This window comes from Carettochelys insculpta, chromosome 2 (assembly GCF_033958435.1).
Source record: "Carettochelys insculpta isolate YL-2023 chromosome 2, ASM3395843v1, whole genome shotgun sequence".
NCBI lineage: Eukaryota > Metazoa > Chordata > Testudines > Carettochelyidae > Carettochelys > Carettochelys insculpta.
Window position 1 is genome coordinate 152325980 of NC_134138.1, and position 24770 is coordinate 152350749.

Below are 24770 nucleotides of genomic sequence, written 5' to 3' on the forward strand. Positions count from 1 at the left end.
CTGAAATCTACCTTGATCCAGAGAACTTTGAGCAATATATTCTGGTTCCTCTCCCCTTCACCCTAATTGCTTTTCTTTTTAATTTTAAAGTGGACCAGGCAGCATGAATGATGCTGTCCAGATGCGTGTTACCCACTCTGTAACATATGTTTTAAGTTTCTTTTTTGTTTTATTTGGCTTAGATGCACACTGCTGCCCTTCACCAGCACCAGGCACTGCTTATTTTATTTTTTAGGACCTGTCTCTACAGGCTACTTAAGGAGGTTTGTAACTTTGAAAAAAGGGAGCAGGCTGAGATCCTATTTATTTAGCTTTTTTGCCGTGGTGGGAAGTAACCAGAGGCTGAGGTTGGCACCAGCTTTGCCAAACCATTTTGTGGTAGGCTCTGCTTAGCAGAGCTGTTTTCATTCTGGGGTCTTTTAAAATATGTTTTCCTTTGTGAATAAATTTCCATTATATATAATGTAGTTTTTTGTCACACTGATTATATGTATGAATTCTTACATCTATTCTGTAAAAAGAATTATCTAATAAATAACAACAGTAATTGTGGATTGGACTCAGAATCTGCCTCAGGACTATTATTTATACTCAAATCACATAAAACAGCTTTTTGTCAAGAGTAAATTTTCCAGTTGTAAGATTTTAGTTGTTTGAGTCACTTTAAAATCACAAAGTTACACAACTATGACCCCCCTACAGTGCTTTAAAAAGCTTACTGCAGCCTGAATATGTTTCAAAGAAGTACTATTGGGAAGACATTCACTTGTACAGTGGCACATCTGAATGTAATTACAGATTGTCATTTACTTTAGGGTGCCTTTCCACATTTGGATCCTAGTTAAAATTGATAAATGGTTTTTGCTACATTTACAGTTGATTTGTGATCAAATGATGACCCTTGTATGCAAATTAATAAAATGCATGGTTAATGTTACCCAAAGGCTGTGTCTACAGTACAAAAATAACTTTGAAGTTGCTTACTTTGAAGTACACCTTTGAAGTAAGCAACTTTGAAGTTGAACGTCTACACACACCCTACTTACCTTCGAAGTAGGGCACTACTCCATTCCCGGTAATGGAGTAAGGACTTCGACATAGGGCTCCCTGCTTAGAAGTTAACTTCCAAGTAAGGGGAAAAAAATGTGTGTAGACTCTCTGCTGGCTAATTCGATGTAGTGCCTAACTTGGAAGTTTACTTTGAAGTTAGTTCCTAATGTAGTGCATTAACTCCTTCTCCATTCTCTTCAATCTGTGCACATTGTTTATAAGATAAAACCATTTGGGCTTGTCTACACTACCACCTTCCTTTGAAGGAAGGATGGTAATTAGGGTGTTGGGAGTTTACTGATGAAGTGCTGTGGTGCATACGCAGCACTTTATTAAGCAAATTCCCCCCTTCCCGCAAAAACTTCGAAGTTTAAAAATTATAGAAACAGTTTTTCAAAGCCAAAGCCAGTGACTGTTATGACATTTGTCTGTGGTTCTACAGGCATCTCATAAACGTTTGTGTATTTGATATCTACAATGGCTTGCATATGTCTTAAAATGCTTGTAAAAAGCTTCCTTCCTCAGTTTTTCCTCAAATGGCTTTGTCTACACTACCGCCTTCATTCGAAGGAAGAATGGTAATTTAGTGAAATTATTTCTGGATGAAACTGAGATAAAGGAGATTAATTAAGTCTATGAGTTTGCATAGCTATAAACACATCTACATGTGTATAGATTGGGGTGCCAGATAGATAGATAGATAGATAGATTGTATGGCAGATGTAGCGGACAGTTGCCTGAGGAAGGGGGAACATTTTGGGCATTGGATGGACCCCTTTTTGCTCCCCTTTTAAGTTCCCAGAGAGTTGAGTCCTGCAGGCTGCATAGGCAGCTGGGACTCATCAAAGGTCAGCCAGCATCAGGCCTTAATTAAAGCACCTGGGACCAATAAAGGCCTTCAGGCTTTCTATAAAAGGCTTTCCCCAGGCAGCAGGAGGAAGGGGCGTGGTGTCCAGAGAGATGGAGGCTGGAGGTGTGGAGACCAGAACCAGAACCAGAACCAGAACCAGAACCAGAACCAGAACCAGAACCAGAACCAGAACCAGAACCAGAACCAGAACCAGAACAGCACTGGGGGAAAAGACCCCATAGAGTAGTTGTGGTTGAAGAGGCCCAGGGAAAAGGGAGGTGTTGTGGGGCAGAGGCAAAAAGCTCCCCTGGCCCCCTCCTTCCCTGGGGTCCCTGTGCTGGAATCTAGGGCCGTGGGTGGGACTGGACTCCCCTTACCGCTCTTCCTGGTAGGGCTGGCCAACTGGGGTAGGGCTGGAGCAGCTCAAGGCTGGTGGAGAAGGAACCTGCTCCACCCCAAATTCAACTGGCCTATGATGAACATGGCTCAATGAAGGGAGACCCGTGCCTTTTGGAAGACCCAGGGCAATGAAGGGTGCCTCTCTGAGGCACACAAGGAGCCGTCTGGAAGCACAGTACCCTTTAGGGACAGTGAAGGGGTCTGTCACAATAGACAGATAGATAGATAGATAGATATGGTTTATGGGCTGTGTGTAATGTTCAGACCAAGCTTAAATTTTGCAGAAACGAAGATTTCATCTAAAAGACAAGGAAGTTATAGCCGCTTTGGAGGTAAAGAAAACTTGCCAGATGTGAATGAAATATAAGTTGATCCAGTGTTGTCTACCAGAGTCTGCAGTATCCCTGAACAAAAATGGTTGTGATACGCAGAAAGCCCTGTATTCTCTTTTAATAAAATTTGTGATCCTGCATCACATTAACTGTATCATTACTGTTCATTTAAAACACCTGTAATGGAGAAGGGTTGGAAGTGAAGACCATGGAGCTGGGGGAATTGAAAGATGCTTCAGGAAATAAAATGCAAAAAGAAGAGTAAGGAATAAATATAAGAAAACACACACACACACACACACACACACACACACACACACACACACACACACACACACACACACACACACACACACACACACACACACACAGAGAGAAAACAGAGTCAGGGAAGCACAAGTAGCAGTGGTCTAAATGTGAGCATATTTTCCATGGATTGTAGGCAATATGCTGTCTTAAATTTATAGAACAGACCATGGAGTATAATTAATAAAGGAATTCTGGCCTTTTCACCCAAAGGTTTAATAGTCTTTATATATATATATATATATATATTATATATATATATATATATATATTATATATATATATATATATATACACACACATACACAGAGTAGCTTTTGTGTTCTCTCTAAGTCCCAAGTAAGTCATTAGAGACACTGAAATTAACAGTGGTATCTTGAAAGTAGCCCAATAATCTTTTTTTTTTAATTTATTTATAACCCAGTCCAACCTTATCATTCTTACTCTGTTGTTGAGGTGATATTTTACTGCTCTTTTCTACAGATAAAAGAAATAAAACCCTACACAAGCACAACAGTCCCAGCTCTTCTGCTGTCCAAACAGCGCAGCTCCAAAGCATTATTACTTTATCTAGTCTGGCATCTGCTTTAATCTTTGGGTTGGGGTGTGTGTGTGTAGAGAGACAGAGATTATGTGTGTGTGAATGTTTATTATAGATATTATACCAAAACACATGCGTGTAGACAATCTGTTATTTGCTTTATTGTGAAAGTGCACTTCTCATACTAGTTACACATATCCCCCATTCTTTTCTTCTTGCCAGTTTATTTCTGTGGTGTTGGCTTCATGCCCCGTTTCCAGCAGTATTGTTCAAACTTATACACAAAGCAACTCACTAATGACTGTTTTTTCCAGTAGTTCAAACAGCATGCGCTGACCTTGAATCTTGCTGTGACTGCAGTTTAGAGTCTGGATCTAGTCACTGGGAGTGGGAACACAGTCTTTTACTGTCATTTTGGCTGCCTACTGTCTGCTTTGCATCCACTTATCATGCACAATCCCAGTCTGCTAATGGTTTAGTTCATTTTTAGATATGATTATACTTTAACTGAATTGAAAGAAAGAGACAGTAAATTAAAATTTGATTGGTTTTATTCGGGAGGGGTATTATAATAAAAATAAAAACTGCAGTTGAAAATAGGTAGTTTTAAACAAATATTCTTTTCCATAGTAAAACCTTTCATGTATGTTTAGCCAAAGAAAGGACAGAGATGTAGATAATTATGTTAAAAAGTTTCATTTGTTTGTTTGTTTGTTTGTTTGTTTTGTTTTTTTTTAATACATATTTATTCTAAAGGCCTTAACCAGATGAATTTAGTAGTCTTGACTCTGACTGTGCAAGCTTTCAGTCCCGTGAGCGTTCCTCAGTCACGTAGGTTCCCCCATTGGCCTGAAAAGGGCAGTTTGTATTCGTACAGATTATTTGCATAAGTAAGGGTTTGCATGATTTAATGTTTACTGTTTGCAGCTCACAAAGAGGTGCATAAGAGATTTGGTCATTTATTTTCATAGCAAATATTTTTAAATGTTGAAAACAGTTAATTGTATTCACATATGCCATTCTGAAATCTCATAAATGGCCTAGCACTGAGTTGGTGTAATTAACATTCTTTGTCCAGAAATGACCAGATGGAATGGAGCATCACTGTATTTCTCAGTCATTGCTTTCTCTAGTAATGATGAAAATGATTAGACAGTCTATGTGAAGCACTTGTACTCTGTAAAATCATATGCTGGACAAATAAGCATACCGGTCTTCATACTTTGTACACTTCCTTGATGAGAATATTACCTGATCTAATGAAAAGGTACTCTATTTGTTCGTAGGCTGTGATTAAATGAATTCATTTACAAAAGCGGATCAAGTGAGTCAACAGTGTACTTTATTAATTTGTATTGACTCCTTTAAAAACAGTCAGGTATGCTATTATCCTGTAAATTAGCAATTATAGGTATGTATATACACTCTCAGACCACAGTTCTTGCTATAAATGGATTCTGTAGGTGCGTGTCCGTAATGGTGGAACACTGAATATGGCTCTTACGGGATCCACTGTTTTAAAATTATTGTCTGATGCGCCTAAACTGATTTATTTTTGTTAGTTTTATAAAATACATATAGTTCCAGTTTCTTTCACTTGTATAGTTGAAAGTTTACACTCATGGAAAAACCCAGGTGAATCGTCCAAATTACAGGGCCTCTTATAAAAGCTCCCAATATGGGAGGAGAATAGTTTCTGTGCCTGCTGAGTGGCCTTGAGTAAATAGTGTTGCCTACCTGAATTCTGAGTTTGTAATATACCCTTTGCCTTTACAGATTATGGCACTATTAAGAAAGTACTTGCTCCAATGAATCAGACTTCAAGCAGCTGCTTACTTGAAGAAATTGAGCTCCTTCCAAGCTGGCAGAAGGAACCTATCAGGAGCCTGCAGATTCTGCATAGCCAGAGTGTTCTGTTTGTGGGGCTTCAGGAGCATGTGGTAAAGATCCCCCTGAAGAGGTGTCTGTTTTACAAAACACACAGGTAGGAAGGATCTGCTGGCTTTATCTGTTTGAAGAGAGGCACATAATGAAAGGGTTTCATGGCAGGAGAAGAGATATTTGTCATAATCCAAATTAACTTTATGCTTATAACTGTTAATCAAAGCTTAATAGGGGACTTTCTGATAGTACCTAATTTGTTATGATTGGGAAAAGCTTCCAAGAGATGATAGTGTTATTTAAATGTTAAGAGATACAGTTTGAACAAATTGAACTATGCGAGTTAATCAATAAGTAATTACTGATACATGTCTCTGATACCATGTAGCAACGAAGATGGTATTGGAAGAACAAGCAGAGATAACCATCCAAATGTATCTGTCTGAATACAGTAATTTATCACTCTTATGTTTCTTAACTGTCTGAAACTGACTGACATGTATCCCGTTTTCTCTTTTTTCCCCCATGTTTCTCACCCCAAACATATTATAAAATTGTGTTCCTGGAATTTAGTTTATTAAATATGCTTTGTGTTGTAAGGATGCTCTGGTTAGCTTTTGATGTTGTGGTTTTAGAATTTAGGGATACTTCAAAATAATGGTAGGTCTTTTTCTTCTTTTTGTGCTCCACTGTAATGCATCAGATTGAAAGTCTCTGGGGATTCAGGAAGAATGAGATGAAGAAGGAGTTAAGGAAAACCTAGCTGGGAAAAAAAGTTGCTGTGTAATTAACTATATCTGTGTGACAATGCTGGAATAGTTGAGTAATACTCTTGTTACAAACAAGAGAAATTAAATATTTAAAAAGTGTCATTTAAGTTGAGACAAAACCATATAACAAAGGAATTAAGAGTTCAATGTGAAACTTCTTCTATGTTTCTTTTTATTGCTTCTCTTTTGCTGCACACATGCCCTAGACAAAAATGTTTTAACGCAACTAGACTGTATATCAGTGCAATGGACCAGATCTTCAACTGTTGAAAGTCAGCATAACTCCATTTACTTCAATAGATCTTTGTTGCATAGCTGAGGCAGGAGAAACAATTTCCATTCTACTTGATTTAGCCAGCTGAAGCAAGAATCGTACAGCAGTATTTTTTTTTCTTTTGTATTCTGCTGTTGTTTGAATGAAGGAGCCACATGTATCTGGAAAAGAAAAATGTCCATTATTATTGTTTCATGCTTCTTCTGTTTGTCTGACTGCTGAACCATCATCACAGCATTTTCTTTCTGGTAAGAGAGTAGAAAATATGATTTTAAGATCCCTATTTCTTTTCAGACAGAGAAGGAAGTGGTATAATGGAGTGATTAGTACACTGACTTGTGTCAGAGGCCATTTGTAACTTCTGCTTTTATTCTCATTACACCAACCCACACCCTCTTTAACTGTTATGCTTAAATATTGAACATAAGAATTGCTACACTGCACTAGACCAAAGGTCCTTCTAGCCCCTATCCTGTCTTCCAAAAGTGGCCAATACCACCTGTCCCAGAGGGAGTAAACAGAACAGGTAATCATCAAGTGATCCATCCCCTGCTGTTCATTGCCAGCTGCTGGAAAGGTGTGTCTAGATCTCTGGCCTTCCTGGTTAATAGTTATCAATGGACATATCCTTCATGAATGTGTCTAGTTCTTTTCAAAATTATATTATAGCCTTGGCTTTCACAACATCCTCTGGCAAAGAATGCCACAGGTTGACTTCATGATGTGTTAAGAAATATTTCCTTTAGTTTATTTTAAACCTGCTACCCATTAATTTCATTTGCTCACCCTTCATTCTTGTATAATGAGAGAGAGTACAGAACACTTCCTTGTTTATTTTATTTTCATTACTTTATTGACTGCTATCATATCCTGCCTCAGTCATCTCTTTTCCAAACTGAAAAATAAGTCTTATTAATCTCTCCTCATATGGAAGTTATTCCATACCTCTACTAATTTTTGTTGCCCTTTTTTGCACCTTTTCTAATGTCTTTAATGTCTAATGTCACATGTCTTATTCTCTTTTCCGTTCTTAATGATTCCCAATACAATAGAACCTCAAGATACGCACACTCAAGTTGTGTGTATGTTGGGTTAACGTGACTCTGAGTGGCAGGGAGCTGGTGCCTGGCTCTGGCCTGCCTGCCACTTAGGGGAGCTGGGAAACTGACCGGCACAGCAGCTTTTGTCAGTTTCCTGGCTCCTGTGCATGGTGGGCAACCTGGAACCAGGCGTCAGCTTCCCGCCACAGCGGAGCAGAGAAACTGACCAGTGCTACTGCGCAGGTCAGTTTCCTTGCTCCTGTCAGGGGCAGCAGCCTCCACGCTCCTCTCAGATGCAGCGAGAGTCAGGCTGCCACCGCTGACAGGAGCAGTTTGCTAGCTTCTGTCAGGGGTGGTAGCCTGATTCTTGGACGCCCCACTGACAAGGGTGGGGAAACTGACCAGTGCAAGAACACAACCTCCGCATAAGTCTGGAGTCTACTATATTCTGCTAGGCTGTTGGCTGCCACAGCACACTGAGTGGAAATTTTCAGGAAACTATCCATAATGACTCCAGTGTCTCTTTCTTGAGTAGTAACAGCTAATTTTGACCCTCTTCTTATACATACAATTTGGGCTATGTTTTCTGATGTACGTTACTTTTCATTTATCAACATTAGACTTTATTTGCCATTTTGTTGCCCAGTTTTGTGAGATCTTATTGTAGATTTCTTTGCAGTCTGCTTTGGACTTAACTGTCCTGAGTAGTTTTAGATTATCTGCAAATTTTGCGTCCTCATTGCTTACCCTATTTTCCACATCATTAATTGGCCAAGAAGATTGCATGTGTGAAAATTCCAGTGTAAACACAATGCTTTTTATTCTGAGCAGAGATTTATAGAGGTGTATGGATTAAATCACAAACCAAAACAGCGGTCATAAATTTGGCTGTGGTACTGGACTCCATGACATACAGCAAAATTCTTGGTTTTGGTACCTCAAATGCCATTCGTTACATTACCTCACTCTCCCGTTTCTCCCATTTTCTTTCTGTTAACATCTGTGCATTGCATATTGTTTCACATTGTACTCCTTGTATCCAACAATATTCTTTTTTCTTATGAAATAATACGTAATTCTGTAGTAAATGCCCCAAACATTACTTTAGAATAGTTGTTACTTATCATTATATGAGGTATAATCAGTAATGTGCATAAAGATATTAAGAGATACCCTACTTGTGTTTTTATAAAGTCTTCTTTTCACTTGAAAATTGACCAGTTTTGCTATTCTGCAATAAGTATTTCAGAATAATTATTTTGGTTCAAAATCCCCTGGGGACATTCTTAGTCCAGAATAATAGTGTCTACTCATGGTCTTATGCTGAAATAACTAAACACCTGTTTTGGTAAATTTCTCACTGTAGACAAGTCCATAGTCTGTCAGAAGGACTGGATTGTGAATACTTTTCCATTGTCATGCTATACTATTGTTCAAATTGCTGCTAGGCATAATTGAGATAGTATTGACTTCAGTGGAGCTATGACAGTTTATAGAAGTTGAAGATCTTCTCTATGAAAGGAAAGAATGTTATTAGTCTTGTGTTGATTTTACATAGGATGGAATGAAGTAAACCTATGGAGGGGGTCTGATTTCACCTATATTTTGGTTCTTTTCCCAAAGTTTCAAGACTCTTTTGTGAAAGATTTGTTGTCCTAATTGATCCCAGCAGACTCAGTCATTTATTCTTCTGCTCCTCTGCCAGTCTTCTCCTCAGACTTCCTTCCCACTTGGTCCAAATAGTCAGGCAGAGGCAAAATGCAATTACCTTCTGCTTGGTACAAAGTATTGTATCATAGCTCTTGAATATCTCTAGATTGTTTGTGTATGAAATAGGCATGTGTGTTATGCTTTAAACAAATGGCTCTGGTAACCAAAGAAGAATTCTGATAAACTGGAAGAATTTTGTAGGGTGCTAAGAAGATATTTACTGTGATAGCTTCTTTGGGACAGAGAAGTATTTTTCCCTTAGTATGGCAAAATGTTATGTGAAACAGATGATCTCAATGACATATATTTGATTCAGATTACTAGGTTAGTGTATTATTTTAAACAAGAAGTGATTTGAAAAAGATGATGATAAAATAGCCATGTGGGATTCATAAATTCAGATCTATGACGTGATTAGCTTATTTGTTCTAAGTTGTACAAGGAAATGGGATTTTTTAAGTACAGTAGGGTTGCCCTAAACTTTAGAGTTTGAAATACAGCTCAAACATGTTTAAAACAGCCCAGCTCCCATGGGAACCTTTAGCTGATCATTTGGTGTTTACCAGTTGTGTTCTCTAAAATAAAGTTTGAGTATCATCCAAAATCAGGGGTTAGTAAACCTGTATGTACAGTGGGAAAAATAAGTAAGACTATTCTTTTTAACTTTGTTCCATAAGTTTTAAAATGTTTTACGTTCAAACTCTACCATTTTCAGGAGTTTCAAATTGGACGCCCAAAAGCAGTCATCACTTTGAAAATACTGAAACATGATCTTTGTAACTTAAGTGTCTTACTTTTTAAATGTATAATGATTAAAAAATCAAGCTTACTAAAGGATTATGGATGATTTTTAGTCTATCCGCTCTCATGTTAGTTTCTGCTAAAGATGTTCGTGCCCATTAATCACAAGTAGCCTGCTTTATGTCTTTGAAAGGTGACTGTGACAATGTTGTTGCATAAAGAAATGAAATATTTTCTGAGGTAATTTGGTTTGCATTTACAATATAGAACTAGTTCAGATTAATTGCAGTATTCATTTATCCAGTGTAGCAGCATACCTCTCCTTATCTGCTTATTTGTAGATCCATGCAGGAGAACTGTCAAAATCTACATATTTGACAAGCACGTTATTTGTACCCAGTGTGATGACAGGTGCCAGGGTTTGTTCCTAAAAAAGAGGAAATTCTAAAGCTAACATAGTTTGTTTCATTATCAGGCCTTGGACATCTGACTGATTCTAATGTCCTCATGGAGCAACACATGCTTCGTTCTAAGTAATTTGCTCATAATACCTAATCTCACAACCACTTATATGATGTGTCTGATATGGGTGCTCTAATTTAATGCTTACCATGTATAATTTGGATGTGAACTGTAATTGGCAATTTTCATAGTAGTAGCAGTCAGGTGCAATAAATTGATTTAGTTAGTTCATTAATGATAGACCAGTCAAATCATGGGATCTAATAGAGATGAATTTATGGCCATTTTCATCAATGAGAATCAAGGAGAATCAATGGAACTGCATCAGGCATTTGTTTTATCCTTCATGATATCATTTTTGAAAGTTAAGTTTGCAGGGGAAACAAATATGTAGTCATAAAATAAAAGGAAAATGCTAAAAGAAGTAAGATGATTATCCTGTATGATGTAGATACGGTCAGTTCTATGCCTTGACTAGTTTCTCAACATCAGAAATGCGGCCTGTGTCAAGTGGAAGCTATTCTGGGATGATGTTTTCCCTTAAAGACATGTAGAGATGAATTTTTGAAAGCAGCCTCTCATTGTGGATAGGTTAGTTTTTGCTTGCAGGTCTCTGAAAATGGGACCAGCAGAGTCTCAAGGAGGGCTGGCGAAAAATAAGAATTCAATAATGTAAAAAAATATAAAGCTTTTGTATCAGAATGAAAACAGGACATTCAAAATTTTTTCACAGAGTAAGTATATGTGTGGTGAGTAGTGCATTCTCCTGAGTTTCAGGTTTACGTCTCTTCTACTAGAAGTGGAGCAGAGGCTTGAATTCAGGTCTTTGATGTCCCAAGTGAATGCTCCAGCTAGTAGGTGATTGAGTATCCTGGACTGGGGTTGTTTCACTATGACTAGAAATTTCATCATGAAGCTGAGGAAACAGTCATCAAAATGGTACCTTTCCATGCAAAAATTAAATGGTCAAGAAGACTAAAAGACAAGGTCAGATGGACACTGAGGGTTAGATTAAATTAACTATTTTCACTTCTGTTAAAATATAAATGTAACCCAAGTTTCCAGAGGTAGAAGGGGGTTAATTCATTATCCATTTCTGCCAGTTAGTCTGTCCTGTTTAAAGGAGCACTGCCCATTTAAACATTATATATGGCAATATTTTTTTCAGATAAAAATATTGCTACAATTGTTCCTATGATAAATTTAACTAGAAGAGGTTAGAAGGGAAAACCTGTATTAGTTTCTAGTTTGTTCACACCTTATGCATTTAACAGCTCTTCATATCTAGTTTTTATTGTTTCCTCTGTACAATATCAGTTTCCCCACGGCTTGTGTGCATGTGTATGTGTGCATGTGTCCAAGTGTGACACAGTGACATGAGAGAAAGAAGCTCTAAAAGGTGTGCGGTTGGGGGAAATGTGTTTATAAAACAGAACTGGAGGGAAGACTGAGAAGGCGGTGTATCTGAAACTACTTTTTAACACATTTGAAAACAACCAGTTATCAAATTGACCCTGCTCCTTTGAATGTGGTTCTACTTTCTTTGGGAACTAGCCAGTTCAGTCAGCTGTTTGGCCTTCAGAAGTGGCATAATAGTGACTGAAGAATAAAGGGAGAAAGCAAGACTGAAAGGATGCCCAAAGCTGAAGAGCAAGTTAAAGACGACCTTGTAAAATTTAACACTTATCTGGAGGGCAGAGGATGAATAATATAACTGTCCACTCAGCAGTTAAAAATTAGAGTAGTTTGGTAATTTTGGCATTTTTTCCTTGTTTTTCCATTATTTCAAGTACAGTTCTCCCAGCTTCCTTCAACAGACCCGAATTCTGCCCTTCAGTGTGTGTGTGACCCTGTCGTGTTAATGTCCATGGGAGTTATATACTTAAAATAAAGAGTTTGGCTTTGGGCTGTATTTGCCTCTCCCTTTGTGAACAGATGTCACTGACTTCTGCGATATCAGATTTGGAGGAGATCTGACCCCCGTTAACTTTCAATGTGACTTATTTGCCTAAATTTTGAAGACAATTTTGAAATCTCCCCCTCCATTTATACTCAGTCAATGGGAATTATACATAGTCATGCTGTATCTATTGGGTTCTTTTGAAACGTGTTCACGCTTTTTCTTTAGCACCAGTGTAGCTCCACCAGTGCTTAGCATGTCATGTCACTGCTGCCATTTTCACAAGTCTCATATAGAGCTAGTCGCAGAGAGCTAGCCGTGTTAGTCTGTATCTTAACAAAACAAAAAAGCAGTCATGTGTCACTTTAAAGACTATCAAAAGATTCACTTCTTCAGGTCTGGAATTAACGCTGAAAATGACCTGGCATAATAAATATATAATAGAGATCAAAAACAAAAACAAAAAAAAATGAAAACTGACAAATTAGCTGGGGGTTGAAGGGTAGAGTGCAAATGTTTATTGAGTTAAAAGTGACTTGCCTGGGATCACTACAAATGTCAAAGATGCAGAAGCTGTCTTTGTAATGTGAAAGGTAATGGGTCTCTCTATTAGGGCCAAGGTGCAAAGTGTCAAATTTGAGAATAATTCTCAGACAGTTCTGATGTCTCCCTTAGTAATCTGGAAAGTCTCTTTGTTGTAGGACACAGATTCTCAGGTCTTTAATATTATGGTCTTTAATAGAATGAAATGCGCACTGACAGGTTTTTACGTGTATTCAGATTCCTAATGTCTGATTTGTGTCCATTCATTCTTTGATGAAGTGATTGCAAATGTGAATTTTCCTGAGGTTAGGTGATTGTTTGTAGGATAGCACAGGCCTCACACCCACAGCCTCTTGGAAGGTAGCATCATGTTCCAGTATAGATTGTAGGTTGTTGATAAAGTGCTGGAGGGGTTTGAACCAGAACTGTAGCTGATGACAAGTGGTGTTCTGTTATTGACCTTCATGGGCCTATCTAGAAGTAGCTGGTTTCTGGGTATTCGTCTGACCCTGTTAATCTGTTTTTTTTAACTTCTCCTGGAGGGTACTTAAGTTTTATGAATGCCTGACAGAGACCTTGAACTTTTATATTTAGACCTCTTTACAGCACCATAGGAAGAATTTAGCAGACCTCTTGTGTCTGTTTATCCATTTGTATGCATGCTATTAGCATGAAGTGAAAAAGGAACACTGAATGCCTTTGAATTTAAGAACAGGTAATTTTGCTTCACTGAGGAAAATAATGACACATTTTTGTGTGCTGTCACTTGTCTTTCATTTTAGTATCAGACACAAGCTCTGTAATCTTCTAGCCTAAAAAGTTTGTTCACCTTTCACTCTTTATGTATCTTGTGTGGCTAATTCATTTGCAACTGGGAGTAGCAACACAAAGTAATGAAATGCCTGGAAAATAGAAATGGAATTTTACTGTCCCCAGAAAGAGAAGAAAAGAGGCTTTAGAACATGGGACAGTAAACTAAAAATAGAATTCACAAAAATAAACTTAGATGATGCCTCTTGCTGTCCCCAGTTTGGGAGCAAGTATCAAAAAATTAAATTTCCCAGAAACTTCCAAATCAGTTGTACAAAGCATAAGATGTAAAAAGCCATACTGTGTCTTAGACACAGTGCCTCCCTGAGCTGTGTGGAGATGAGCGGAACAGGAGAGATGCCATTGTGTTAACCCAGGGGAAGTGTGACAGTACATCCCATATTTTTCATAGAAGTATTATTATGATATGAGTAAGGCATAGCTAAAGTATGTTTTATCCAGGAAGGGTCATTGGAAAAATTATGATTGACTGAATATAACTGTCCAGTTTGTATGCCTAGAGCCCTGCAGACATACAAAATATGTATACACAGCTGTACACATGAAAATGAGCCACAGATAAATGCATCCATATCTGTGGATATAAAGCCGATATCTGTGGAATTTTAGGGCTTTATGTATGAATGCGTTATTTCTGTATTTGAAGTTAGGAATAAGGCCTTTGCATCACTTACCAAAGTGCTTTCACCTGGGGAATACCCACCAGACAGTAGACAGCCTGGATGGATCATTAGGAAGGACATTACGTCTTTGAAGATACTAATCTCCCATCTTCCTGAGATGCTGCTGCTTTGATTCTACAGAGGCATGTGATTGTGTCACCAGGTGTGGGATACCACATTGAACTGCTAGGAGTTTTCCACTGGGAGGGGTGGAGGTCAGATTAGGAAACAGAGGATTCCTGCCATATCCAAATACTATTAAAGACCAGGAAACACATTAATATTGGTTCTGCTCCACATCCTCCCTGCTCAAGAAGGAAGACTGCTGAAAATGCCTGAAGAAACAAACTGGGGTTTGATGAGGAGCTCAGAGATCAGAAAGATTTAGCCTCTCTAAGAATATTTGGAGATTTAAGCTGCGTTCAGGAAACTCTGCAAGCTGAATAAAACAACATTTAGGATGAGAATTTGCTATTATTAATTATTAATGTAGTGTATTACGCTTAGGTTTCATGTTTTGTTTAATTTGCTCAGTAATCTGTTTTCATGTTTGCAAGCCTCTATAATCACTTAAAATCCATTATTTGTAAGCAGTTAACTCCTTTTTGTTTTCTATAAACCAATTTGTGTAATTTGTAACTGGGGCAGTGTGTGTGTGTGTGTGCGCACGCGCGCGCATAGCTCCCTGCATGTTAAATGTCTGTGCAGTTCAGGACAATACCATTTTAGGTATACAGTCTAAAGGTTCTGTGCACTTGAGTGCTAGTCTGTCCTTGAGCTGAGCCTTCCCACACAGAGGTGATTGCAGGCTCTGTGTGATTCTACAGCTGGGTGTACCCCTACCTGTTCATATGCTAGAGGAGGCTTGAGAGCCAGGCACAGCCGAACATGGTAAGGTAGCCCAGAGTGGTGGGGCATGCAGACTCAGTGAGATCTCAGTATATCATGTGGCACCTCAGAAGGGGTTTCCAGCCCACTACAAGAAAGCTTAGCATACAGTAGTTTAATTTTTTTCCAATAGTGAACATAAGAATGGCCATACTAGGTGAGACCAAAGGTCCATCTAGCCCAATATCCTGTCTTTTGCCAGTGGCCAATGCTAGTTGCCCCCAAGGAAGTGAACAGAACAGGAACTCATCAAGTGATCAATCCCCTGTTTCCCATTCCCAGCTTCTGGCAAACAGAATCTAGGGACACCATTCTTGCCCATCCTGGCTAATAGCCACTGAAAAACCTTTTCCTCTGTGAATTTATCTTGCTCATTTTGAACCCTGTTATAGTCTTGCAGTTCACAACATCCTCTGGCAAGGAATTCCCCAGGATGACTATGCATTGTGTAAACAAGTACTTCCTTTTGCTTATTTTAAACTGATGCCACTAATTTCATTTGATAACTCCTAGTTCTTATGTTATTGGAAGGAGTAATAACTCTACTTTATTCACTTCTCCACGAGTCATAATTGTGTAGACTTCTATCATCCCTTAGTCATCTCTTTTCCAAACTGAAAAGTCCCAGTCTTATTAATCTTTCCTCATATGGCAGCCATTCCAAACTCCTAACCATTTTTGTTGCCCCTTTCTGAACTTATTCCAGTGCCCACATGTCAGTTTTAAGATGTGGGATACCATGGCTTAGGGCAGAGGCAATAGGATATTTTCTGTCTTGTTTGCTTTTCCTTTCTTAATGATCCCTAGCATTCTGGTTGCCTTTTTGACTGCTGTTGTACATTGAGTGGATGTCTACAGCGAACTATTCACAATGACTTCAAGATCTCTGTTTTCAGTGGTAATAGCTTAATTAGTCCCCATCATTTTATATGTATGTTTGGGATTGTGTTTTCCAATATGCATCACTTTGCATTTATCAACATTAAGATTCACCTGCCATTTTGTTGCCTCATTACCTAATTTTGTGAAATCGTTATGAAGCTCTTCACAGTCTGCTTTGTACTTAACTATCTTGACCAGTTTTGTATCATCTGCAAATTTTGTCACCTCACTGTTTATCCCGTTCTCCAGATCATTTATGTTATGTTGAATAGGAATAGTCACAGTACAAACTCCAGGGGAACAACCCTAATTACCTCTCTCCACTCTGAAAATTGACCATTTATTCCTACTGTTTGTTTCCTATCTTTTAACCAGTTACCAATCCACGAGAGGACCTTCCCTCTTATCCCGTGACAGCTTATTTTAGTTGAAAGCCTTTGGTGAAGGATCTTGTCAAAGGGTTCCTGGAAATTTCAGCGCACTGTAGCCACTGGATCCCCTTGCCAACATTCTTGCTGTCCCCGTCAAAGAATTCTAGTAGATTGGTGAGATATGATTTTCCTTTTGCATAAACCACATTGACTTTTCTCCAAGGCTGGGAAGAAGGGGCCTCTGGAAGGAGGACTTCCTTCCAGAAGCCCCTGCCGGGGCCATGCTTCTACATGGCGTTTTGGAGTCCAGAAGAATGGTCTTCCGGACTCCAAATCACATGACTTTATGCTAATGAGGCACGGGAAATTTGCGTCCACACCTCATTAGCATCTTTCGCTCCGTGTATTAGGATGCCACTTCTGAAGGAAGTGGCCGGTGTAGAAACAGCCCAACAGATTATGCCCATCGGTGTTTCTGACAGTTCTATTCTTTATTATGGTTTCAACCAATTTACCCAGTTCTGAAGTTAGATCAAGGAGCCTGTAATTTCCAGGAGCACCTCTAGTACCCTTTTTAAAACTTGGCATCACATTAGTTATCCTCCAGTCATTTGGTACAGAAGCTGATTCAAAGGATGTTTACAAATCATGGTTAGTAGTTCTGCAATTTCACATTTGAGTTCTTTCAGAATTCTTGGTTGAATGCCATCTACTCCTGGTAATTTGTTACTGTCTGTTTTATCAATTATTTCCAAAACCTCCTCTAATGACACTTCACTTTGGAACAGTCATTCAGATTTGTCACTTAATGAGATTAAGGAAAACATATTGTTCTAATAAAAAAAATTTATAGCAATGCTTTATTGCAAAACTCCATGATGTGGAGCACAGACTTAGATTGGCAGGGAGGTGCCTTTTGCCATCTTCATGAAAATCCACACATGTTTAGTCAAGTTATAAGCTTGAAAATCAGTTTGCATGTGCTCACTACAGTTTCACAAATAAATTATTTCAGAGTTCCTATAGACCAGTGGTTCTCAACCAGTGGTACCTGGACCCCTTGAGGCAGTCCAAGGTCTTCCAGGGGATACATCAATTGATCTAACTATTTGCCTAATTTTACAAGAGGCTTACATAAAAAGCCTTATCAAAGTAGATGTAAACAAATTTCATGCAATGATTTGTTTGTACGGCTCTGTGTTTTATATACCCAGATTTAAATAAACATTTGCATCCCAATTCATTTATTTTACAATTTTATGGTAAACATGAGAAAGCAAGCAACGTCAGTTTCAACACTTTTGTATTTCAAGGGCTGATTTTGGAAATAAGTAGTTTTTAAAAGTGAAGTGAAACTTCAGTTGTACGTGCTCCCTTCTGATTCCTGAAAGGCTAAACTTATCTGGAAAGGTTGAGAACCACGGCTCTATAGTATTCAGGCAATTATTCAGAAAATGTTTTCAGAAGTTCTAGAATACTAAACATACTAGTAACACTGCACTGCAGTACAAATTCCTCTATTACGATAGAGCAAATGTGTTGCAATGGTAGAAAAGAAATTGTGTGTCTGAAAATTGTAGGTACTGGGGGTACTTAAATTTTTTTTAATAAGGGGTATTTTATAAAAAACGGTTGAGAAACACTGCTATAGTCAAATAGGCTCCTTCACTACACAGGCCCATGTAATTATCTTAAGGTTCTCAATAAATTAGACAGGAGAAAATACTATGTGATCATGAAATTAAAAACTGTATCGTAACACACATGCACAAAAGAGACACATTAAGGTTGCATGGATAGCCTTAATGTTGAAATTTTCTGTTTTGAGTGCTTGACTTTGTAACCTAAATAACATTTTCCATGTAGTTTGTAGGGGATTATTAAGAAAAGCATAAAACAATTCTGTTATGTTCCATGGTAAACATGTGTTCACCCTGTGAGGTATAATTAATTGTATTTGACTGATCAAATTTTATCACCACGGAACATACTCTAACACTTAGCTACAGGAATAGCTATAGGCAAAAATAAGCTGTTATCTGAGAAAGGACATGAACTACTAGCTTTATGTGCTGGGTCACAAAGTGGTTGTGGAAGTCGGACCTGGTGCTTTCTGTCTCCCACACCCACTCCAAGAAGGGTGAATAGGATTCCTAGGACCATGTGCTGGTTCTGAGGAGTATGGCATGTGGGGGGTTGGGGGAGGGAGGTTTAGCTTATCCTGACATATCCGCATTCTGTCCCTGCTACTACACTACACTACTCAGTGGCTTTGACAGTTCCCAGGCATTCCCAGCATGGCTGCTGCTGCTTGGGCAACAGCATGGGCACGCAGCTCTGTGGAGTGTTCCATTTAGTAATGATTTTGCTATGATCCAAGACACTGTTGATCAATGCAAGTAAGTTAAGGGAATTGTGAATTTTTAACAGTGTGTAACTCTGCTAAACCTGAGCACACTCTTGTGGAACAAAACATAAACACTTCTCTAGTCTGAGGGCTCTTTCCCATGCTACATTTCAAAGGTTTGTTGCAAACTATGGAACTATTTTGGAACTTCTTTAAAAAAGGTTGCAAGAGTATTTTATAACTGAAAATGTTATGCACCCTGAATACAGGGGTTGTTACTAGCTTCTTTTGTAATACATATGCTAGGAAAGTATGAGTACATTAATACCATGATCTAATGCCAGCATCTATTGATGGAGTTAAAGAAAATGGTAATAACCAACACATGAAAATAATGTGGCATTATTCCCTCAAGTTAAATATTATTTACTTAATTTACATAGATTCTCTCATTTCATACTGCATAGTAAAGGCAGAATAAGCCATTTTTGACATTCATGTCAAAAGATTCTGTACAACACTGTAAAAGGCAGAGTTGCCATTAATGAAGTTTGGTTGTGTTCTATTTTAAATGAGCAGTTTCTCCATCCTCTCAAACTGTGATAACTATAGTTTCAAAATAGTCAAATACGTGCCTTCTGAATTCATCTGAGACCAGTTTAATTTTAATCACTTCCTGTTCTAGTGCCATGATTAAGTATTATTATAACTTGACTATGTACTATGCATACAATAGCTATTCAGCCTGATGATCTATAAAAAATTCTAGGTCTATATTCCAGATATTTATTAAGTCCCATTAACTTTCCACAGTTCAGTCACCTTGGTTTTTCACCTTACCTGCATTACAATAATTATACTTCTTTTAGTTTATTGAGCTATATGTACTGAGGAGACATTAAGTAACATCTCAGGGAGCCTTGGAATATATATGCATTTATAAGTGTTTATATTGTCTAATCTTTTGGGTTTGCTTTTTCAGTGCATGTATTGGATCCCAAGATCCTTACTGTGGCTGGGACATGGTAATGAAGAAATGCACAACATTGGAAGAAAGTCTGAGCATGAGTCAGTGGGAGCAAAGCATCACTATGTGTCCAGTAAGTCCAAGAAAATTCATTACATTCTTAAAGTTCTTAAGTTCATGTGGCTGTCATGTAAACTTAGTCATTGTAAGATTTCTCAAGCTCAGAACGTAATTGTACACGAAGCACATTGCCGCAGGCCTTTCTGCTCAGATGAGGACTGGAAACATCTTTGATTTTCAGTTCATAGACAACTAGTTTGCAGGATGTACAAGAAATTGTTTCCAGTTTTATATGGATCAGTCAGCTTTTCCCCCACTGTGCATATAGCCACTTTGAAGATGAATATTCAGAGACAAATTGCAATAAAGTGTTTTTTCCTTCCAGAAATGTCCCCTCAAAAACTTTTTTTTAATGTAAATCCGGATTGTTAGAGCTAAAAGTGTAATCTTGAGGTTGTTATTGCTCATTTTAAAAAGTCACACACCAGTTCACAAGGTTCACTAATTGAAAAACTGCTATCCTTCCAGAGACAGAAAGTAGATTGGTTGGATTCAGAAAACCCACATACACAAACACTGATTATAACGAGCATGCTATTTACTCACATTTTTAAAAAAAATTCATGTGGGATGGAGTTGATATGTTGTCTCCTATTTAGTCTGGCCACAGCATTTCAATACTGTTCTCAAAATGTGGAATTAAACTAATATTATAATAAATATTTTATTATTAATGTACATTTAGCTGTATCTGTGCAAATGGTGTTTTTAAAGAAAAAAGAAAATTCCCTTTTCCAAGGAGTTTACAAACTAATAGCCAGATTCTGCTTCTCCTAGTCTTACTCAATACTACCTGGCCCTGAAATAGTGCCACTGCATTTAGTGGGCTTATTGCTGGAGTAAGATACTACTCATAGCCAGGGAAGTAAAATTTTGAGGGGTAAGGGGACTTCGAAGTTGCCCCGGCACTTTGAAGTACCGGCGGGTGCTCTGCGGCTACACGCATACTTGTATTTCTAAGTTTAAAGCTTAGAAGTTGCCCCAGGGGTTGGGGAGGAGGGAAATTTGCGTAAAGAAGTGCTGCCTATGCATGGCAGCACTTCATTAGTAAACTCCCAACACCCTAATTACCATCCTTCCTTCAAAGGTAGGTGGTAGTGTAGACACAGCCATAAAGAAGTCTGCCAGCATGCAGTTCACACCCTGCATGTCTGTATATAGCTGTAGCTTTGGTCCTGCCACTCTGACCCCTACAATCTGTCAGTAAACATAAGCTTGACTGATTTCCAGCAGTTGTGGTTACTACTTGCAGGTTGACCACAGCACCCTCCCAGTCTTAAATTTTCCTCCACAAAAATGCGTTTTCCACTGCCCTGCCCTCTCCTGGACAAATCAGATATGTTGGGTCCATTGCCCCTCTAAGGGAATAGTATCAAACAGTTTTCTATGTTAAATGGAGCTACCACAGAGCCCAGTTTAATCTAATACTGCATTAGTTTTGATTAAAGAATAAAATAAATGTATTTACCTACAAAAAGAGATTTTATGTGAGTACAAGGCATTAAAATTAGAAATGGTTACAAGAGGAAGAAAGAGGAAATGCTTTCCAGTGTTACAGCTTAAACAAGCTAGAGTTAGTCTGAGGTAAAATCCTTACCACATATTCCCAACAGCAGTGATGACCCAACTTCAAGTCAGGATCCCTCCCAAAGTCAAGTGGTTGTTTCTTTTGCTTTCTTAGGTGTGAAAAAGGGAGAGACATTAAAAGACATTGCTTTGGGGTGATCTTGCCCCTTACTCTCATAGGCTGGTCACCTTTTGAAAAGATTCTTCTGAGAATTACCTCTCAAAGTGAAGTTTATTCCATCAGTGAAGAGTGCAATGTGTAGTCTGGCAGTGAATGTGATCACATGTCCTATTTTATCCACTGTGTGTGCTGAAATACAGATTTGCCTAATCTTGCTCTTGCTGTCTCAAGGACCTGGTGTACTGCTATATATAAATTGAAACACACACACACACACAGAGCAGTTTGTTTAAGGTAGACCTTCTTTAACAACTCCTGACTAACTGGGACTGTGTTAGTTTGAACATGATCTGCAAAGATTATACAGGGAGAATTCAGAACTTGCATACAGCATTTCACTGTGATGTTATTGACCAGTGAGCTATTAGTTTTAAAGAGATACCTCACAAGGTATATTTTGTACAAAGATTATCACAGTAGTGTGTAGGGTGTGAATACTAAGTGCTCTCAATCACGGAGCCCTTGCTTTATTCTCCAACACTTTGCACCTTCTGGCCAGATCATTGCAGTGGTCATTTACACTCAATTTAAACTCACATAGTACCAAGTAAGTCAGTTTGCAAAATGCATGGTATTCGAGAATCAACCCTTCTGTGTTCTGACTTTTCTGCATTATTAAGTAAATAATTTTTTTGGTAAAAAGCTCATGACATTTTACAACCAGTCTGACGTTCTACCACAGAAGGAGAGCCCAGTGTGGTCACATAGAAAAGCTGGCTGCTGGTCAGCAGGAACTAGGAGTACAGTATAGTGGATTGAGAAGTTCCAGGTGTATGAAGAGCATCATACCCTTCAGCAAAAGTCCCTCAGACTAAACAGACAATACAGTAGTCCCTCGAGTTATGCAAGGGTTACATTCCCATGCACCCTCTCATAACTCGAATTTCAAGTAAGTTGGAGGTGGGGGGGTGGGGCGGCGTTTTTACCCAGCAGAATGCATGTCTGCAGCCAGGAAGCAGCAGGAGCACCTGGAGCTCCTTTGAAAAGGGAAGTCCTGGGGCTGGGGGAGCAGTTGAGGAGGGTTAAGCATGGCAGTGGGTTGAGGCCATGGGGTGAGTTACGAATACGGGGGGGAGCAGAGGGAGTGGAGTTGAGCCAGGGCCGTGCAGCCCTGCGGGGGGTTGAGCCAAAGCCACTCACATGAGGGTCTTTGAACTGGGGCTACGTGAGTGAGTTTGAACTGGAGCTGGTGGGGTGGGGTGGGGGGGTTTGAACTGGCTCTGCGTGGGACTGGGGGCTGGCGTGTGTTGAGCCAGGGCTGCAGGGGAGCAGGATTTTGAGTTGTGCTTAACTCATGTTAATGCAAGTTAGGAGCAACTCGAAATTGTAAATTTTGAGGGATTACTGTATGCAGGTTTTGCTGATGGACTGTTATTTATTATTACTGGGAAGGGTGGGTTTATTCTTATTTATGAGGCCAGTCCACTAAGTACGTAGTCTGTGAATTTTTGTTTGAATTGATATTTATGCGAATTGGTGTAAAACTCCCTAATCTAGGAGAAGCGCTTAAAAATAAAATAAATAAAATTATCAAAGCATCATAATGGAGTCCTGTTGCAGAAAAACAGTGGCACTTCGATAGTCAGCATGTTAAACTAGGGGTGTAATGGGAGTTCCTGAGTGATCTCTCTGGAACTCTGACTAGTGTCACTAATGTCAGAGTTTCAGGCAGATTTCTCAGGAACAGCCATGATACCTCTAGTTTAACATGCTGATGTGGGGAAAAGATTTGCCAAAGTACTGGTAACTATTAGTTAAATATGCCTATGAAAGGTCCTGAAAGTGGCATGTTATTTTTGTAGAAGCAAAGTGCTGTTTAAATTTAAAATGGCAATTTTAAAACTGCCATTTTTTAAAATAAAGAAAAAAATTAAATAACCCAACACAGAGCAAAATAGAAAATATAACAGACATTTGACATTAAAATAATTGTGTATCTTGGCAAACTGCAGCAGCTAAAGTAACTTTCCGCTTCGCCTTGTAGCAGTCTCAAGTATTTTTTCTTCCACTTTTATATGCTTAATTTACAGAACACTGGCTTATCTACAGTTGAATGATTGTCTTCTGTAGAGAAATGAGTGGCTTATGCTTCGTACTTTTCTACATCCTGTTGAGATAATGCCGGAGAAAGAATGCAATCAGATACTAGAATTGTTCCTTCCATCTTTTTTATTCCTCTGCTCCTTCAATACTAGAACTATTACTAAAACTAAATATATGGAACTATTTTTTATGTTTCATTCAAATTATCCCAACAGTGCAACAGCCACGTTCCCTGGTGTTGAGGTTGGGCATGGGACTAATTATTTGATACAGTTTGCACACAACAATGTTCAACACCAAAACGAAAAGTGTGGCCAGTGGCACTTTAGAGAAATTACTCCCTGGAGGATGGAGGCTCTGAAAATTCATGCCTGAAAGAACTGAGTAGAGCTGTTCACGAAGGCTCTACTTTAAAGGTGCTATCTGAGATAAAGAAGAGAGTAATCTGTTATATCACGTCCCTGGGGCTCTGAAAATTGGGCTGGTGACAGACTTTGCCGGGCTCTAGGCAATGGCATTGTGGGGACTCGGCTCTGGGTCACAGCAAAGCATGTGGCCTCAAACAGAAGAGGCAGAGCCTTGTACACCCAGCTCTCAGCACCATCCAGACCATGCCATCCCTCCCACAGCCAGCCTTCAGCACCACTTGGACTGCGCTGCACAGGGCTCCAGCAGTGATTTAAAGGACCTGGGGCTTTGAGCACTGCCGTTGCTGTGGTTGTGGCAGCCTGGAACTCCCGGGTCCTTTCAAATCTCTAGGGCCTGGGGCAACTGCCTGCTTTGTCTCTCCCTCTCCAGCCCCCTTCCACTCCCCCGCAGGGCCACTGAAAGAAACATATGGGCTGCGTCTACACGTGCACGCTACTTCGAAGTAGCGGCAGTAACTTCGAAATAGCGCCCGTCACGTCTACACGTGTTGGGCGCTATTTCGAAGTTGAAATCGACGTTAGGCGGCGAGACGTCGAAGTCGCTAACCCCATGAGCGGATGGGAATAGCGCCCTACTTCGACGTTCAACATCGAAGTAGGGACGTGTAGACGATCCGCGTCCCGCAACATCGAAATAGCGGGGTCCTCCATGGCGGCCATCAGCTGGGGGGTTGAGAGATACTCT

General features: G+C 39.1%; 1 protein-coding gene across 6 annotated transcripts in view; it reads left to right on the forward strand.

Moving 5' to 3' along the window:
• The window catches only part of SEMA5A (semaphorin 5A), a 596575-nt gene that overhangs the window by 397681 nt on the left and 174124 nt on the right, over window positions 1-24770 (forward strand). For all 6 annotated transcript variants that reach the window (XM_074987855.1, XM_074987853.1, XM_074987858.1 and 3 more), the window contains 2 exons: window positions 5255-5462; window positions 19763-19880. In XM_074987855.1, the coding sequence (XP_074843956.1) occupies window positions 5255-5462; window positions 19763-19880 (326 nt within the window). The remainder of the gene's footprint in view (window positions 1-5254; window positions 5463-19762; window positions 19881-24770) is intronic.